At 38.9% G+C, this 20,119-nt stretch overlaps 2 protein-coding genes across 2 annotated transcripts in view; both read right to left on the bottom strand.

Moving 5' to 3' along the window:
• Positions 1–886: 886 nt before the first annotated feature.
• The window catches only part of GPR176 (G protein-coupled receptor 176), a 135,399-nt gene continuing 116,166 nt past the window's right edge, over positions 887–20,119 (bottom strand). The window contains exons 2-3 of the mRNA XM_063091701.1: positions 6,305–6,557; positions 887–2,009 (exon numbers count right to left, since the gene is read on the bottom strand). Of these exons, the coding sequence (XP_062947771.1) occupies positions 887–2,009; positions 6,305–6,557 (1,376 nt within the window). The remainder of the gene's footprint in view (positions 2,010–6,304; positions 6,558–20,119) is intronic.
• LOC134373706 (phosphatidylinositol N-acetylglucosaminyltransferase subunit Y-like) lies at positions 12,059–12,274 on the bottom strand. The gene has a single exon (XM_063091702.1). The coding sequence runs from the start codon at positions 12,272–12,274 to the stop codon at positions 12,059–12,061; it is 216 nt and encodes a 71-aa protein (XP_062947772.1).

Raw genomic sequence — 20,119 nt, 5'->3', positions numbered from 1 at the left:
CACATGGAAGAGAAAAGACTACAGTGTCGTGGGCATTTCTCAGTCTTTCTTCTCCACCTCTAAGCTTCTCTCCCATTTGCTGAGAAAACACAATTTAGGGGGCAAGACACAGTGAAGAGCTTGCAGTGTTTTCCAACCAACACTGACCATGTCTGGAGGGTACAGGTATATCTTTCTGAGTCCTTGGTGATGCCAAGAGAATGTCAGGATAACCAAAGACAAAATACCTCTCTTTCCCTCTGGGCACATCTATTGCCATATCTGTCAAAAAGGGGTGGAACAGTCATCCCTTACATATATTACAGTGAGAACGGACGAAACGTATCGGGAAAAAAAGTGAGTCATATGATTGTGGCTTCTAGGGAAATGATGTCAGATGCGAAGTCCCTACTTTCTCAATATAAAAGGTTTTCCTATTTGTCATATTTAAGTTAATCAAATAGGCATTTTCATAGTGGCCACACAGCTCCATAATTATCCTGGAATCTCCATATATCCTTAGACTATCTCTGCTCTCTTGAGCTGGTGTACACTTTTCTCTCCATTTGTTCTCTGCTGAGCACAGGGAAATGAGAGCTCTCCAGAAAATGTACATGGAGCACCCTCCTCACCCAAGAGCTGTGCCAAACTGCCCAGCTCTCATCCCACAGAGAGGAGTGTGGACTTTACTAAGCACATGGATCACTGTGATAAATATATATCATCCCTCAATAAAGAAGATATTTGATTTTATATAGATTTCCCTTTCATTCAAAAACATTTGGCCCATACAGGAGGAATCGATCTATAGTGGGTTGCAATGAGATCAGACAAATCATACAGCCAGAGTGAAGGGAGGGTTAGAATGTAGAAGCTCCCTGTTGCTTCCAGGAATTTATGATCCTTGCTAGGAATCCACCTTTGGAAAAATGCTCACTTTATTGTTTCTGCTCATCTTCCGCTCCACCCTGCCTACCCTGGGCATCTTTGTCTGGATTAGCTCTTCTGGGGTGTTACCCAACGGGGGAAGCAGCCTCTTCTTGCTGTTACGGGTCTCCGAGAGCCACTGAGGAGGCAACTCGAAAGGCCCAAAGCCAAATTGCAGGGAATATTTGTCAGGGAATGTCTCAGGTTCCACAGGGGCTGCTGGTGCCACCTGGGATATAGAGTCCACTGTGCCCAGGGGTGGTGCAGGGGGCACAAACTGTGGCCCCTGCTCTCCCTCCAGGCAGGTGGGAAGTATCTCCTTGGCCTGGAAGTCAACTGAGCCAATGTACTTGGCTTCACTCTCTTCCTCATCCTCTGTGGGCTTAAAGATCTGCTGCTGCCCAATGTGGAACATCTCTAGGAGCTGGCTGCCAGAGCGCATGCTGGGTTCCAGGCTGGTGTCAGCCATCCCACTCCCTATACTAACCACATTACGGCGACTGTACCGGTGATGCAGCTGCACCACGGTCCCTATCAAGCACTTGCGGACAGATTTGTTCACAGTAAGAAAGAGGACAGGGTTCGCCAGCAGAGAGACTTTGGGAAGCCAAATGGCAGTGAGCAGCAAGAAGACAGAAGTGTCAGGGACATTGAGCACAGTCTGGTAGACAACCAGGGTGGCATAGGGCACGCTACACAAGATGAAGACCATCACCATGGAGAGCAGGGTAGCATGCAGCTCGGCCTCCCGCTGGGAGGCATAGGGGATAGAGATGGTGTTCTGTGGGGTCCGGAGTGCTGCTATAACAACCTTCTTCTTCTGGCTGGCACTCAGGGCCCGTCGGATCAGTATCAAGAAGAAGAACACCACAGCCACAGGCACGATGACTGTGGTGATGTTATAGACAAGAACGTACACCAGGTGGCCCAAGGAGTTGCTCCAGACTTCCGTGCAGGTGGACATGGCATAGATGTCAGTCACATTGGTCACTGCAAACACAGGGACACTGGCCAGCACTGCATGGGCCCAGATGTACATCACCAGTTCACGGGACTTGGCATCAGATATTTTTCTCTCCAGTGGATAGAGGACTGAGTAGTACCTGCAAGATACACAAATAAAATTAATTTCACAGAGGACACTCTTTAAATTAGGGAAGTCTAAATTAGTAGGCAAGAGGGAAAAAAGGGTCAACTTCTTTTATACAGCCTGAGACACAGGGAAACACTGGGGGAATCCAGGAAGACAGATCTTAAGCTTTAAGGACTTTGCCATACAATGAGAGGCATCACTAGATGGGGAAAAAAAAAAAAAAAAAACTTTCCAAGGGAGCAGAGAAAAGCCCTGTCTTCATGAGATTCTCAAGTCTCTTTCTCTATCGGGAAAAAAAGAAAATAATTTCAACTCATAGGTAGCTTGATATTTACTGCCACTGGGAATAAATCCCAAAGAGTGCTCTCAATATAAAGGATGTCTTTATCTGCTGTAAAAACATCTCCTTTTCAATTCAAGGGTGAAGCATAACTTGTAAAAATTTTACATGGGCTAGAGATGCTTTAGGGTAGTTTTCAAAGCCACTAAGAGAAAGAAATGTGTCTACGTACATATCCAAATCAGACTATTGCTACAGTCATGCACTGGATATCATTAGCATTTAAAGATGTGCAGGACAGAAGAGCCCAGTATGAAGGATGGACTCTAAAAAGGCCTTCCACAAAATAAATTCAGATGATAAAAGCTATGCCTGCTCAATAGCCAATGCTCCCATGATAATCTTTCAGTAACACTAAGAGCAATTAATAGGTCTAAAATGCCTGCATACTTAGATTTTCCTTAAAATCAGCTAAGGCCTTTTTTTCCTTCCCAGCTTTAATTTATTTTTTTTTACCAACTAAACACAATTGCAAAAGCACTTTGTTTCAACATCACCAATGATCTGAGGGAACTGAGTAATTCTTCAGACTCTAAAACTGTATCTTTCATGAAAGGGCTGCCACTAGCCACCAGAGATAAGGTGAGTTTCGGCCCATGTCTTAGGAGTAAGCTAATGCTGAAGTTAACCTTACTACTTTTATTAGTGTCATTCATTCATTCATGGAGCCAGGTAAGCATGCATGCCTTCCTGTAACACACATTTCTGAGCGCCACCTATGTGCCAGGTCCTGTGCCAGGCACTGGGTTACGAAGATGAAAAGACACATAGGAATGCCTCCAAACTGAATGGGAAGAAAGACATGCACGTGAACAGTTATACAAGGAGATGACGGGGGGCTCTCCTGGAGGCAGGCACAGGGAGGTACAGGACAGGGGGCACCTAAAGCTATCTGAGAAAATATCAAAGAGAAGGTGGCACTGTGGTGGAGTCTAGCAGGGGGAAAAGCTGGGGGAGAATGTTCCCGGCTGAGGGAGATGTGAAGCAAACACAACAGTGGCCATGGATGATTGGGGAAGGATGCAACACAGTGCAATGTGTTCTAGATCTCTTTCTGAGAGGGGGAAAAAAGAGAAAGAAGTGCATAAGTAATGCATGCTCTCAATTTTTTTTCTCTGAATTTTGATAAACTTTCCTAATCGCAACTGTATAAATATGTGATGACCTCATCCCCACACATACATACATGCCTAGGAACCCACCGGCTCTGATTACCATTTGCTCACTGCATGTAACAGACCCAGGCTTTCATTAATTTCCAATCCTGTTATGTATTGGGAAATAGACTGCAACACAAGCGTACAGGTTCATTATAAATAATTTCTTAATGTGTACATCTCTAGAAGATGCTACAGGAAGTACAGGTGGCCTCCCAATTAACTTGCTGACTTGGTGCCATGAAACACATAGCTGCAAAAGAAGTGAGAGAAAGGATTATCTTCCCTTCTTCATGTGCACCGTACTGATGTCTGCACATAATGTCTTTCTCTGAATAATAAAACAGGAATTTACCAGTCTTGTTTTTCTACTATAAGAACTTGTTTACCTTTGTAAAAAGTGTTGATAACATACAATAGTTTTTCTGCTGGAAAGAAAATAAGAATTTCTCACTGTTTGCATATTTCTTTGTCTAAGACCAAGGGCCCAGAAATAACACACAGGGATTACTGCATTGCTTCAGGTATAACAGCAAGCTCTTCAGAATAATGTGCTCCCACTCTTGTTGAACCCTATTCTTAAGAAACTTACTTTCAGGATCCATAGCAGTATTATTCATAATAACCAAGGAGTACAAACAACTCAAATGTCCATCAACTAGTAATTGGAGAAACAAAATGTGGTATACCCCTACTAGAATACTATTTGGCCATAAAAATGAATTAAATACTGATACATGCTAAAACATGAATGAACATTGAAAACATGCTAAGTGAAAGCAGCTAGACACAAAAGAATACATATTATATGATTATACTTACATAAAATGTCCAAAAAAAGAGTAAACATATACAGATAAAGTAGATTAGCAGTTGCCCAGGTCCTGGGATGGAAATAGAGAGTAATTGTAAATGGGCATGAGGTTTCTTTGTGTTTGATGGAAATATTCTAAAATTAGATTGTGGTGATGGCTGTACAACTCTATAAATATACTAAAATTCATTGATTTGTACCCGTTCAATGGGTGAATTTTATAATATATAAACTATATCTCAAAACTGCCTTAATGGTTCAAACCAAAATGCATTAGAGCACCTGCTGGGATGTAAACTTGAGGAAAGGACTCTGACTTTTCACTGTTATAGTCCAGTCCTGTGTAACTGCACATTCCAGATATTCAAAGATCTCTTGTTGAGCAATGCAAGAGACAAGCAAAGTCACCATAAACCAGGCATAGCAAATTGGCATCTCATGGCTTGCTGAACAGGTTTGGATGGCCCACATAATATTCTTTTTGGATGAAAATTAATTGCCAACATTTAAAAATGATAGAATTCTGGATTTTTTTTTCTTCTTCTAAAAAAAATAGAAAGTTCTGCCCACTGGAGTCTAGATACCCATAAAGCAACTATTAGCTGCATCTGCTGAGTGGCTGACCCCTGTGAAAGGGAATGTGGGCACACTCTTCATGCACTGCAACTCCACTCTGGCCCCATGTTACTTGACTTTGTCACCTTCCCTGTCTGTCCCTGTGAATGGTGAAATTCTAGTCCCTTCTAAAGAGCTGGAGTGGCTCCCAGCAAGATATCATATATAAATGTAAAATGATTGCAGACAATACATCTAAAGAAGCATGTGTCAATCAGAAGGGAAGCCAAGAGAAAGGGAGGCAAATATTAGTGTGGCCTATCCAAGCACAGGTTGTAAGCAATTCATTTAATTTTCCTCACCACTGAGGAACCTGAGGCTCAGAAAGGTTAAGCAACTTTGCCCAAAGCCACCCAACTAGAAAGCAGTGGAGACAGGACTCAAAGCCAGACTTCTGGCTCCAGAGTCCATTCTCTTAAAGACAAAGGCAACAACTTCTCCCAGTATGCTGGGGGCTTTGTGTGACTCTGTCCCTTCATGCAGACCACTTCAGGCAGCTGATGAAATCAGTGTTCCAGGCCTAGGAGGCTGTAATGATTCCACAGATTGGTTTTGCAGTCAATCCCCTCATAGTTCATTAAGGTATCAAGTATGTTTTGAATGGACAAAGAGTTTTAAAATTTCAAATGCATGTAAAAATGTAGTGAAATTTTAACATAGAGTATAAAGTCAGAATAGCCAGCACTTTCCCTTCAGCAACTTTTTCTCTCTGTAAATCTTGACATCAAAAGTACTCACGGACACAAAAATACTTCTCAATTTTTGTTTGCTTATTTAATTTGTTCTGTAAAATGTACCATCTTAACTATATTCATGAAGTGCTAACAGCAAAGAGAAAAGGCAGAAAGCTGTTGATTACTGAGACCTGTACACTTAACTTTGATACATTTGATCAAATTATGTATGATGGCAGAGACTAAGATATAAGATCTACTTCCAGATGAACATCCATCCTTTTAAAGATGGTGGGAAGAGAAAACAACCACCACCACAATATGAAGCCTTGGAAATAAATCCTCCAAAGGAATTCTGATGTTATCTGGCCAGGTCCAACTAAACCAGAAATGTTTTCATCCTGCATCAAAGAGCCCTAATTGCAGAGTTATCAATCAGATGAGCAATCTACTGCAAACTGCAAGGCAAATACCACCAATTCCAATCAAGCTGAAGAGACACCATGATCTAGTAGCTCTGCCCAGCATCCTCATGATGTCTTCTCTCAATGGTTCTGTTCCAGGACTGCTATTAAAGCACCCTGTCCTTCATGAAGTGCCTGTTTTGGACATTCATTCTCTTTCTGTTGACCACAATAACAACAAGCAGGCTAAAAAGCAATATATGGAACATTGATTACTGAGCCCCTGGCTACCTGATCTTACCTGTCCAAAGCAATGGCAGGGAAGCTGAGGATAGTCACAGAGCAGAAGACTTTGTGCAAAAATTTGACGACCTTGCAGAAGAACATGGTGTAGATCCACCAGCAGCAGTGAGGACTGGTGCTGAGGATGATGTCGAAGGGCACGCAGACCAGACTGGCACAAATTCCCGAGCAGGCCAGGTTTTTAATGAATCTGTTGGTGACAGATTTGAACACAGTTGTGCGGCAAGTTGACCATAACACCATGAAGTTTCCTGGCCAGATATGCAAAAAAAAAAAAAAAAAAATTAATCAATTAATGAATTAAAAACAAAAATGAAAGTTAAAAAAAAGAAAAAAAAAAAAGAAAATACAGGTTAAAAAAGATTTTTAAAACTACATTTGACAACTGATTTCAAAGGATTTAATTTAAATACTTAGTTTGCACTAGTCACATTTCAAGTGCTCATCGTCACATGCAGCTAGTGGCTACAGTAGTGGACAGCACTGTTCTAGACTTCTCCACAGCAATGATGCAAACAACTGTCTGCCTGAGCATTCTCCTCTTGTGGCTTCCACAGGCCTATGGTCTCCTGGTTTTCTTCCTACCCTCACAGCTCCACCAACCCCTGGCTGCTCTAAGTATCCTTTTACTAGGCCCTCCTCTATTCTCCCTCTATGGCCTCTCCCTAGGTTAAACCCCCCATTCTGGTGGCTTTTCATCAAAATGCTGATGACTCCCAAATTCACATCCAAAGCAGGCCTCTCTTCTCAGCTCCAGACTCATATTTCCAATTAAACTTCTGATTTCCTACCCCTCTCAATCTATCATGCCTTGCCATGGTCCTCAAAGACCTACATCATCTGGTGCCTGCCTACCTATTCTCATACTTCTCTTCCCCTGGCTTGCTGGCCAGCTACTCTGGCTTTTTTTCTGTTTTTGAAACAGATCAAGTTAATCCTGCCTCAGTGCCTTTGCACAAGTGTTTTTATACTTCTTAGCATGTTCCAAAGGTCTTCTCTTATCATCTTTTTATTTTAAATACTCACTGTGCGTGAGTATTTAAAATATTATACTCTATTATAGTATACTGTTGTGTCCTTCATAGTTCTTATCGTAATTAGTAATTTGTTTACTTGTTTTCTCTCCATTTCATGAGAACAAAAACCACATCAATCTTGTTCATTTTTATAACTCCATGACTAGCTCAGTATCTGGCACAGTATAGACATTTGATAAAATTTGTTGAATAAATTAATTTGTAAAATAAGTAGACAAATGGTAATCAATATCCCTGTAGTAAGAGAACCCCATTGGCAGTATGTATATCATGTAAGGATATTCTAAGTCAAGAGTTCCCAAACCTCAATATATATCAGAGTGACTATACCAGACATATTGAATCAGTTAATAGGTATGGAACTGGGAACGTACATTTGGAACAAGCACCCCAGTACAGTTGGCCCCCAGACTAAAGTTTCAGAAACACCACTTCTAGACACAAAGTCCACAGCACTGCCCACAGAGCCTCACAGGGCCCCAGTCTTCAGGTATACAGGGCAACGTACTTTATTGGTAGACTTTTGCCAGACAAGAGAGCTAGGTCCATTTTGTCAATCAGTCGTGACCCATAGACACTGCTGCCTCCTGGGCACATGCTCAGAGAATGCCTTCTAATGAGCTGAGCTGACAGCTGAGCCGCACTCTAAGAAGAGTGATGCAAGGCAAGGGCAGTAATGTTTGCCACGGTCCTCAAGGACCTACTTAATCTGGTGCCTGCCTACCTATTCTCATACTTCTTTTCCCCTGCAGGGAAGGGTTCAGAGCTGTAGCCAAGGTCACCACAAGGAGGTGCCTCAGCACCTCAGATGTGGACATATCCCAGTGTCAAGAGTCTCTCTTCAAACACAATATTCCACAGCTACCCATTATCTACCAGACAAGGGAGAAAAACAGCCACTGTGCATAGGTATGCAGGCCAGCTGCTTCCAGGAAATACTCTATACTCTACCGAACTTTTTAGTATGTTGACTTGTTGGGATAAAACCAGCAGTGTGTATCTATATACGCACATTTAATCAATGTAATAACTATTTATACTGATACCACCTTGGGTCCCTCCAGCTTTCCTGTCACCGAGGTGGTAAGCTGAACAATAATGATGCATTTGAAGCTCCATTAATTTCGGTTTTTTGGTGTTTTTTTTTCCCCTGGCCTTTTCCCACTGAAGCACAGATTAGGGTCTGGCTGAAGCATTTTTCTTCACTTAAGTTTTACAGACAGGTCTTAAAATATGGTAACTAATAATAAAATAGCCCACTTGAAGAAATCTGCCATGCAGAGATTGTACCTGTTACAGTATCTTCAGTTGTTAAAATCAAAGGTGTCTCCAGTCCACTTAGAAACTTTTCCTAAGCACAATCCTTCCGTATTATAAATCAAGACCCTCAGGATTTTCTTTTTCTCTCATCACTGTTAATCTTCGTAGTTTGGTAGGTTATGCTGAATAGAACATCTTGAGTATCAGAACAAACAGGAAAATACATTGCAGGGGAAGGGGCTAGCTGTGGGCCAGAAGTCTCTCAACCACATAGTAGATTCTTTTGAAACTTAACTGAAACTAATTTGCATCATCACTCTTATACTCTACTTTCCCATCCATCCCTCTCTCTCCCCATTATGTCAGGCATGCTTTTTAATTGTTTTTTTAATTATACTTTAGCAGTATATATGTATATTTTAATAATAACTTGAGGTCAAAGTATTTTGGCTGTAGGATAATGTTGCTTTGCCTCCCACGGATTTGTCACCTCTTCTCCCCTCAGTGACGGAGCTGCCAAAGATTACTCAAAGCCCATCTCTTCTAAGCAGTGAGAAGTCCGAAAAGGGATTAATCTCCTGGAACCCTCAAGATAGAGGCATTCCTTCCATTTGGGAAATTAACCACGAACTGGGGTTCTCTTCCCAGACCAGGAAGTTACAGGAAGAGAACATAGGTGGGGGTTTTGCTAAGTATAGTTTAACAAGTTTAACAATAGAAGCTGGTAACATTCAGTAAGACAAGCAAGGTGACATTCTATAATGCAATTAAGTTGATCCACTAACAAAAGCTTGATTTTAGCAAACATTCTCTTCTTACAGCAATCTCGCAGTATCTTTACATATCAATCAGTTACCTGTCTGTCTTTGAGCCAGCAACCTTGCTGTGTTACAATTCCTTATCTTACAACAGAGATTATAGCCTGGGGAAAATTTCCTGTCCTTTGCAAGGTCAATATTTGAAACTGCAAGGCTTTCAAAAACCAGGCCCTGTGAAGTACATTTGCTTTATGCATACTCCACTGAATAAACCACCAGATATATCATCTTAGGAGCCATATTGAAAATTAAATAAACATTTCATTAGTATGTCTACACTCAAGAAGGAGAGAATTGTTTTCAATGAATTATTATTAAAAACCTAAGACTGCTGTAATAACATTTTGTCTCCATCTGTTTATAAGACTAGGCAGCATATAATGTCTTATCCCTTTTGCTATTAAGAACCTGAAGCTAAAGAAGCCTTTGTCCTTTCCATTCTCTAAACCATAGCTCTCTCCTCATTTAAAACTTACTCATTTGGCTCTAAGAACCCAAATTGGACGAAAATATTAGGAGAGAAGCATCCACGCCTAACATCTGATTGGCCACACATTTTTAAAAAGTGTGTGTGTATGTGGGTAAGCACACAAGTATACACATACATACATATAAATATATACACAGCAACATGGCGAAATAACTATATACTTTATCATTTACTCTCACTAGCACTTCAGATTCTCCTTGACTTTACAAGGCATACTGAGGATAGCTCAGTATATATTTAAGTAACAAGGTATTCAACCTCTATATACTTTTCAGTTTAGAGATCATGTTCTAAATCACTTCATCCCCCTTAGAAATGATCCAAGCCTGTATCCATTTTTCTTCCCTATATATTTTGTTGTACTTTCCAATGCTGAATTCCATAACAAAATTCAGGCCCAGAGCTGTGGATACAGCAATCTAATTAGGACATAACCACAGCATACAAAATTGAAAGGGGAATGAGCGTTAGAGAATGATGGCATTGGTTCAAGTCTACTCTCCCTGGGAATGCTGTAACTCTGTCATTCCTCCTAATCCAAAATGCAAATAGAGATTTCTCTTCCCATAGTATACTTGATAGTCAAATATAACTGATGTGGAAGACAGAGACATGTGAATTAACTACAACTCACAGGTAGTGCTTGAGTGATAACAAGGAACCACTGAATTTTTTTTTCAACTAAATTTTGTCTGTAGCTGTCCTTTCTAACTGGTTTTAGGCTTTCCATCTTTGAGAGCAACAACCCTGCTGTTTGTTAAAACTAATAACCAAAATGAAAAAGACATTCCAAAAGAGCACTGGGAAATAGTGTGCCTTTGAGAATCCTCCAAGGAAAACAAATACATTACCCTTTAAAAACTACCAGCTTCCCCAGAGACTTAAGACAGTATAAAACGTCCATGTAAATGCTTTTATAGAAAGATAACATACCACCCAGAACATTCTAAAAACTGAAACTTGAAAAAAGCAAATGCAAACTGGAGGCAATTTTAAATCACTAGGAAAAGCCTGAGAAGACACAGTGTGCCATGAGGGAGACCAAAGTGAACCAACAAGAGGTTAGAAATACTACAAGGGAACTTTTACACTCAGCATACACCGCGATACAAGAGAAAAGTCTAACCAAGTTAAGTAATACTAATCCTATGATAGAAGAAACAAAGAACTTTGTATAGAATACATTTTTAAATGTCTTCTTTGCTACAGTTAGCAGTCAAAGAGGTAACCAAGAACACAGTTTCTTGGGTTAAAAGAATTAAAAGAGTTAGGTAAATGGGATATTAGAAAATCCTTTTAATTAATCTGCCCGATAACAATAAGAATGACTTTTGGCCTATCTATGTCTTTATATTAAAACGGCATACAGTTGGTTCTTGCTTTTTTTAAACTAATATGACAATCTAATCTCTATCCTTTAATTGTTATATTCAGAACATTTACATCTAACATAATTATTGATATGGTTGGATTAAAATATGCCACCTTGCTAGTTGTATTCTATTAGTCCCATCTCTTCTTTGTTTTGTTTTTTTTTTTCAACTTCTTGATTTTGGATTAACTGAATTTTTTTTTAATGGGGAAGTGTCAACATCTTATTTTATTATTAATGTAAGCATTTGATGCCAAAGAAAATGAAAGGTAATTTTACAAACTCAGAATTTTTATAAGTACATGAAATTTCCATTTTATTATATGGTTTTATATCACACTAGTTCAAATGAATTTATCTACAACTATTCCAACACAGCTTCTTTGGAATTATTTCAATCACCCCTAACATGTGACTTCACCAAAGAGCTTTGAAGCTAAACAAACAAATAAAATTTTAAATGACTTAGATAAATGGGATAAGAATAGTCATCAGATGTAGATTCGGGGCATTAATCTCCAAGATACTTTGTCAAAATGTTTCTTCTGATATGGCAGTTATAAGTTAGAACCTTCAAAAACAAGGGCAGAACAAGAGTACAATAAAAGAAGCTTCTGCAGCGTAAGCCTCCCATAGTCCTAAGCCTGACATATGCAAGGCAAAGCATCTTTCCTGCAAACTAAATGGGTCTCCACTATTTCCACCTAGTTGAACTTTCAGAGATAGATGCCCAAGACATATCAGTAATACACATACGATCTTGGCTCTGGTTGCATTAATTATGCCTAAAGAGTTTAATACCCATCCAAGTCCTAAGGTGGAAGAACACATACACTGGGATAGTAATTGGCAAGAGCAGACTATAAAAGCAAAGACTGCTTGTGCTAGTGCAGCCCTGTGGGAAGTTTTCTTCCACAGAGGCTAAGTAGAATAGTCCTGTTAAAGAGGCCAGTGGAATGAGAACAGTCAAGGTAGAAAGATACAGAAACATTCTTCTCCTTCACTTATTACCCACCACTGTTTTAAAAGGTACATGGTATTAAGAAAATTTAGTTGTTGTTGTGGGTTTTTTAAGATTATGATCTGGTGCTGCTCCATTTCTTCTTGCTTCGTACCCTGCTGTGTCATCTTAGCTGCCTGTGGTATCATATTAGGGATCCTTTCAATGATTGGATAGGTTATTCCCAACTCTTTGTTAATCAATTCATTTGTCAATGCTTTATATCTGAGCCACTTTTTGGAGAGGGGGCACACTAGGATCTCCAGCAGCACCAGGTCAAAGTTGCAGGGCAGTTCCTCCATCCTCTCCCTCAGGTCTGCTGAGGGCTGTGACCTTGATGCGTGCAGGCACCTAAGGGAGACCAAGGACAGCAGCACGAGTGTCCCCCACAGCACTGAGGTGAGCCTGTCACAAGCTCAGCTCAGTATGGTCTGGCAGCCAGCACCCTCCACCAGCAGGGGCCACGCTCCTAGCTCCCCCCTCATCATGTCCTGCCCTGAACGTTTTTTATAATTCCATTTTATCTTCACTATCAGTTTATTATTTTTAATTCTTTTACTTGAGTAAAATTCTTTTACTTTAATTCTCTTATTTTAGTGATTGCCCTATGTCTACCATATACACTTTAATTACAGTCTACTTTCAAATACTGTTATACTCCTTCACATGTAGTATAAGAATCCTAAAACAGTATATTCTTAATTCCTCTCTCCTAACCTTTGCACTTTCATTGTGATATTTTACTTTTATGTAAAATTACATTGCTACAATTTCCTCTTTCAGCAGTCAATTAGCTTTTAGAGTAATTAAAAATAAGAAAGAAGTGTTTCATATTTATCTTCATTTTAACCATTTTTGGAAATCTTCATTTCTTTGTGTAGATCTTAAGTTTTTGTCTAGAATCATATTCCTTCCTCCTGAAGAACTTCTCTTAATGTTTCTTGTAGTGGAGTTCTGCTAGTAAGTAATTCTCTCAGTTTTTGTTTGTCTGAAAATGCCTTTTTCCTTCATTTTTTAAAGACATTTGTGCAGGCATAATATTCAGCGTTAAGATGGATTTTCTTTTCCTAGCACTTGAAAGATGTCACTCTATTGTCCTCTGAATTGCAGTTTCTGATAATAAATCTGCTTTAGTTCTTACCTTCATTCCTCTGTGTGTCATGTGTCCTTTTTTTTTTTTTCTCTTCTCTCTAACTACCTTTAAGATTTTCTCTTTATCTTTGGTTTTCAGCAATTTGAATATGATGTGTCTAGGGGTATGTGTGTACTAGAACACTGCTATGGTTTGAATGTGTCCCCCACATTTCATGTATTGGAAATTTAATCACCAAATTCATTTGTTGATTGGAGGTGGGGCCTTAGGGAGGTAATTAGGATTAGATAAGGTCATCAGCATTGGCCCCCATAATGGAACTGATGGCTTTATAAGGAGAGCAAGAGAGACTGAGGCTGGCATGCTCTTGCCCTCTTACCATGTATGCTTTCCACCATGTCATGACACAGCAAGAAGGCCCTCACCAGAAGCTGATCAGATGCTTGGAGCCATGTCCTTGGACTTCCCAGCCTCCAGAACTGTAAGAAATGAATTTATTTTGTTTACAAATTACCCAGTCTCAGGAATTCTGTTATAGCAACAGAAAACAGACTAAGACAGGTACTCTGATCTTGGATTATGGTTTAATGTCTTTTATCATTTTAATAGCTACTTAAAAGCAATAGTCCTTTTATGGTTATATCCTAATTAATTTTATCTATTATATATTGATGGGGTTTTTAAGCTGCTTCTAATATTGCATTATTATACAATGCTGAAATCAACATCAATTGAACTGAATATTTACTGAGGACAAATTCCTAGAAGCAGAATTTCTAAGTCAAATGGCTTTCACATTTTTATGTATATTGCCAAATGACTCTCCACAAATGGATATGAGAAAGTTGGTTTCTCCATATGCTCATTAAAAGTTCTGCAGTCTCACTAAAATGTCTGCAAATTTGCAAGTTTCCTCAATTCTAGGATTTATGTTTTCCTTATTTCTAGAAAATTTTCATCCATTGACTCTTTGAATTTCACCCTGACCTCTTTTTCTTTATTATCTTCTTCTGGACCTCTCATTGGACTTATGTTAGATCTTATTCTATTGGTTATGTCTTGTAACCACTCATTCATACTTTCCATCAATTTATTCTCTTCTGAAAACTAGGTGATATTTCTCAAGTCTACTTACCCTTTTATCAATTTGAAATTCATCTGGAGGTAATCAAACCATCCTCTTTTAAATATATGTGCTTGGGGCCACTTCAAATGCCCTATTCTTTATTCCTAGTGTCTAGTTATTCTACTATGGCGTCCATTCCTTCTTTAATCTGTAATCATTTTTAAAATGCTTATAGTTTCTTTCACGTTATTCTATTGCGTTTTTCTAAAAGTGTTAATTTTGCCATTTGTTGGGTCTGCTAACTCTCTCTTATGATTTTCCTCATGTAGTTCCTAATGTTCAATTATGAGTTCATAGTTCGTGGAGGTTGTTTTTCTGTGTTGGCTGTATTTCCTGGTTGTGGAAGTGTTCCAAGTGGCTAGCCAAGCACACGTTAGTAGTTTGTTGCACTTTTTTGAGCAAATAAGAGATAATATGATTGAAGGATCATTCTAAGAAATGTTAAGTTTGTAGGGAAATATTTATCCTAGGGAAAGGCAGGATATTTTAATAACTAAGAGCACAGATCCTGAAGCTCTACTTCCAGATTCAAATCCCAGCTTTATCACTTACCAGCTGTGTGATCATCGGTAAATTAACTTCTCTGTGCCTCAGCTTTTTCATCTGCAAAGTGGACATAACAACAAAGCCTACATCCTAGAGGCATTCTGAGGATTAAATGAGTTAATGCAAGTAATATATACAAAGCATTTAGAACAGCTTCTTGTGAGTAATAAGTACTGTTTAAGTGTTTTATGTTACAGTTATTATTAGTTGCATGAAGGTTCCAGAGGGCACCAAGTAAATATCTGACAAAGAGAGAAAAAAGAGAAAGGTTGGGACAAAGGAAAAGAAACATGGAGCTGTGTATACAGAAGAGGACAGCTCAACAGAGGGGGGTGGGATGCAATCATGAATGACTGACATGATAGGACTGACTGGCCTCCAGGTTGTAAATGGAACACTGGAGTCTGCCAAGGAAGAATCACCCAGGTTTGTCTCATGGCAGTCTCTCGGGTGGTGTTCCTCTGGAAGAATCATAGATTGTCTCATGGGGTCAGGATGAGTGCCTGGGACCATGGAGTTCATGCAGTTGTGGCAAACTCAGAGCTCTCTCCTCAGGCATGTAGGACACGTAACTTCTCTCTCTCTTCTTCACTGTCATCTGGATTCAGTGACTTAAAGAAAGGCTTTTCTCTCTAGCAGGGAGGGCAAGAGCCACTTCAAGGTGTCTTCCTAGAATGTTCAGTCTTGATTCAGAGCACATGAGAGGCTTCCAATCAAGGATATCTCTTCTCCAGATAGAGTCCTGATCCTAGAATTCATCAGATCTACTATAAAACATTCAAAATGCCCCACAGAGAATGTAAATTAGTACAGCCATTATGGAAAACAGTCTGGTGGTTCTTCAAAAAATTAGAAATAGAACTACCATATGATCCAGCAATTCCACCACTGGGTATATATACAAAAGAAGTGAAATAAGTATGGCAAAGAGATATCTGCACTCCCATGTTCTTTCTAGCATTATCCACACTAGCCATATGGAATCAACCTAAGTATCTGTCAACAGATGAATAGATAAAGAAAATGTGGTATATATACACAGTAAAAGACTATTCGGCCTTAAAAGAAGAAAATCCTGTCATTTGCAACAACATGGATGAACCCAGAGGACTTTATATTAAGTGAAATAAGCCAGGCACAGAAAGACAAACACCACATGATCTCAATTACATGTGGAATCTAAAAAAGTCAAACTCATAGAAGCAGAGAGTAGAATGGTGGTTACCAGGGACTGGGGGTTGGCAGGTGGTGGGAGAGAAGTTGGTCAAAGGGTATAAAACTTCAGTTAGAGGAATAAGTTCAAGGATCTGTTGTACAACATGGTGACTATAGTTAACAATATGCTGTATATACTTGAAAATTGCTAAAAGAGTAGACTTTAAGTGTTCTCACCACAAATTAGTATGTGAGATCATGCATGTGTTAATTAGCTTGAGTTAGCCATTCCACAATGTATACATATTTCAAAACATCATGGGTTTTTCCCCAGATAAAAGACATTATCTTCTCTTTTTAATTGAAATGTCTGATTATACATATTTGTGGGATACAGAGTTATGTTTCAATACATGTATACAATGTCAAAACATGATGTTGTACACCATAAATATATGATTTTATTTGTCAATTAAAAAAGAAAAAATTTTTAAAAGCAAAAACAAAACAAAAATGCTGCACAGAATTCTTGCAGCAGCACACAAACATGATACATATTAATAGAACATCAAAGTGAATTAAAAAAACACAAAGGGTCAAGAAAATCAAAGAAGAAAACAATGATCTTAAACAGTTTGAAATCACCACAAATATTTCATATTTTTTTCACATTTAAAAAATCAATAATAATTCCTTAATATAATCAAACATTAAACATGTTTAAATTTCTCTAATTCTCTTCCCCTCCCTCTTTCTTTCTTACAATTGACTTGTTTACATCAGGATCCAAACAAGATTTGTTTATTGCATTGGTTGCTATGTCAGCTGTCTCTTAAGTTTCTTTTAATCTACAGGCTCCCCCTTCATCTAATTTTTCCCTTTACCCCTTAAAGATTCCCTAGGTCTGAATTTGCTGGCTCCATCCCAGTAGTGTCATTTAACATGTTCTGCCATCACTTGCATTTCCTGATGACTGGTTACTGGATCTGAGGCTTGGTCTCAGTGAAGTTAGATTTGGCTTCCAAGGTTTATGTTCTTACCTGCGGGAGGCCCATTATGTCTGAACATCTCTCTGTGACGTTAGCAATTGTTGATGATCATTTGCTAGATCCATTATTTCAAGAGGAGTTTGCAAAATACCATATTCTAATTACTTCATACCCTTTTTATTTACTAGCTGGGATGCTTTTCTAGTCAGAAATGTTCCCTCCTCAGCTATTTATGGTTATACCCTGAGGAAAAATTCATATAGGAAAGACAGGAAAAATGATTGACTCTTCTCCTTTACTTACTAGTTTTATGAAAATGAATTGTGTCCTTATCATCTTCCAAAGAGACTGAGAGTTTGTTTGCTTTTGTTTCATTGTCATTATGGTTTTTTGTGGTGGTAAGATTTAGCTTCTTTCTCTTTCTTTTTTGCATTTTTGTTCTACCAGTGGGTTTCATTCTTTCTTGTGTATTTGTGGTAGTGATTATCATTTTTTGGATTCCAGACGCAGGACTCCCTTGCAGATTTCTTGCAGGGCTAGTCAGGTGGTGGTGAACTCCCAAAGTTTTTGTTTGTCTGGGAAATACACTATCTCTCCCTCATTTCTGAAGGATAGCCTTGCTGGGTATAGTATTCTTTGCTGGCAGTTTTTTTCTTTTATTTTTTATTTTATTTTTATTTTTTATTTATTTTTTTTTTTTTGTCGTTTTTTCGTGACCGGCACTCAGCCAGTGAGTGCACCGGTCATTCCTATATAGGATCCGAACCCGCGCGCGCGCGCTCCCAGCGCAGCACTCTACCGAGTGCGCCACGGGCTCGGCCCGGCAGTTTTTTTCTTTTAGTATTTCAAACATATCATCCCATTTTCTTCTGGCATGTAGAATTTCTGTTGAGAAGTCTGCTGTTAGTCTGATGGGGGCGGGGCTCCCTCATAGGTAACTTGATGCTTTTCTCTTGTTTCTTTTAAGATTCTCTCCTTGACTTTTAGCTTTGCCAGTTTGACTATGTAATGTGTCTTGGAGAGGATCTTTTTGGGTTGAACCTGTTTGGGGATTTTTGAGCCTCTGGATCTAAGGGTCCATGTCCCTCCCTATACCTGGGAAGTTTTCCATTATTATTTCATTAAATAGGTCCCCCATGCCTTTTTCTTTCTCTTCCCCTTCTGGAACACCCATGATTCAAATGTTTGTATGTTTAATATTGTCTGCTAGCTCTCTTAGATTTTCTTCATTTTTAAAAATTATTTTTCCTTTTTTTTTTTTTTTTTTTTTTTTTTTGTCTGCCTTGGTTATTTTGAAAAGATTATCTTCAGGATCAGAAATTCTTTCTTCTGCTGGTTCTAACCTGCTGCTTAAGCTGTCGGCTGTGTTTTTTATTTCACTGAGTCACTCATTTCCATGAGTTCTGCTACATTCTTTTTTAAGGTATTAATCTCTTTGTAAATTTCCTCCTTCATATCCAGGATTTTTTTTTTTTCTCCTTTCATTACGCTGTCTGAGTCTTCTTGTACCTCAGCAAGTTTCCTTAAGATTGTCACTTGGAATTCTTTTTCAGTCATTTCAAGGGTTTCCTGCTCTATAGGGTCTGGTATTTGAGAATTATTGTACTCTTTTTGTATATTTTCTTGGATTTTCATATTTCTAGATCTCTACATTGATGTCTGGTCATCTGGTAGAGCAGTTGCTTCTTCTGTTACTCTGGAGTGGGCATTGAGGAGAGAGACTTCTTCTTCTTTTTCCAGTTTCCACTGGTGACCCTTCTTGTGTCAATGCAGTCATATGTCTGACATGTCAACTGCACAGTGGCTGTGGCTACTTCCATGGTGCCGAGCCACTTTTGCGGCAGCCATGGCTGTTGCAGTGGCTGTGATGGGCCACCCACACAGAATTGGTTTTCTACATGCTCCTCACCTGCTTCTGGGCAGAGGGGCTATTTCATAATTATGAAAAAAAAATTTTTTTTAATTCCATATGGCCAAGAGTATGTTATAAATAATAAAAATAATTATTATAACTATACTTGATTATTATTTTTTTTAAAACCCCAAAACCTTTAAAGACATTAATCAGTATGCCCCATCTTCCCAATGGTAGCCACTAAGCATCCTTGTGCATTTAGGCTCACAGAATGAGCAACTAAGAATTTTAATCAAAATGGGGAAAAACACTATTCAATTTTTTACCACCACCTCTAGAAAGTAAAAGCATCCTTGAATACCTGAGGGCATTGCTCTATTTTGTTTAAATATGATTCAAATTGGTTTCATTGTGACACTGATTTTTGGAAAGAGTTATTTACTTACCTACCTACTTACAAATAAATAAATATTGCCAGAGAACAAAAATGTGAGATTGGTTATTTAAATCCATATTAAAGAACAGCAGAGGTACAAAAGTAACTTCATTGGTTTCACCAGAAGCATTCAGTGGTTCCCTACTTCCATCAAGAAAAATACAAATCCAAACTTCTCAACATCATATAATACTCTGTAAGATATGACCCCTGGCTACTCTCACACTTACTACCCAAAGTTGCAGCATCTTGATGGAATGGAATGATCCTGGAAATCTAAAAGTCAAATTCATGTTTTTTTCTAAACCCTTAAATCTGCTGCCCAACCAAAACCGGCAAAGAGACCTCCCTTTTGTAAAGAAAAGAATAAGAGAGGGTGAGGAGGAGAGTGAAGGAAAGACAAGATAGGAATCAAGACCTCCATGGTGTAGAAAAGGCAAATGGGACCCAGGGAGTTCTAAAAAAGACACTTGAGCTCTGTGAACCTGGAAATGAGGCAGGGGAGTGGGGGCACCAACATTAAACAGCTGGGTTTCAAAGTTCACACTTCCAAAGGAAATCTTAAGAAGAATTCTATCTTATGCTGATTTTTAAAAAATCTTTCTCTCTTTAATCTATACAGATGAATTTCCCAGC

Source organism: Cynocephalus volans, chromosome 3 (assembly GCF_027409185.1).
Source record: "Cynocephalus volans isolate mCynVol1 chromosome 3, mCynVol1.pri, whole genome shotgun sequence".
Classification (NCBI taxonomy): domain Eukaryota; kingdom Metazoa; phylum Chordata; class Mammalia; order Dermoptera; family Cynocephalidae; genus Cynocephalus; species Cynocephalus volans.
The sequence above is the reverse complement of the archived record's forward strand: the minus strand, read 5'-3'. Positions and strand labels throughout refer to the sequence as shown.

Coding starts and splice junctions, on each gene's coding strand:
- LOC134373706 (XM_063091702.1), bottom strand. CDS start 12,274: ATGTTTCTGTATCTTTCTACCTTGACTGTTCTCATTCCACTGGCCTCT.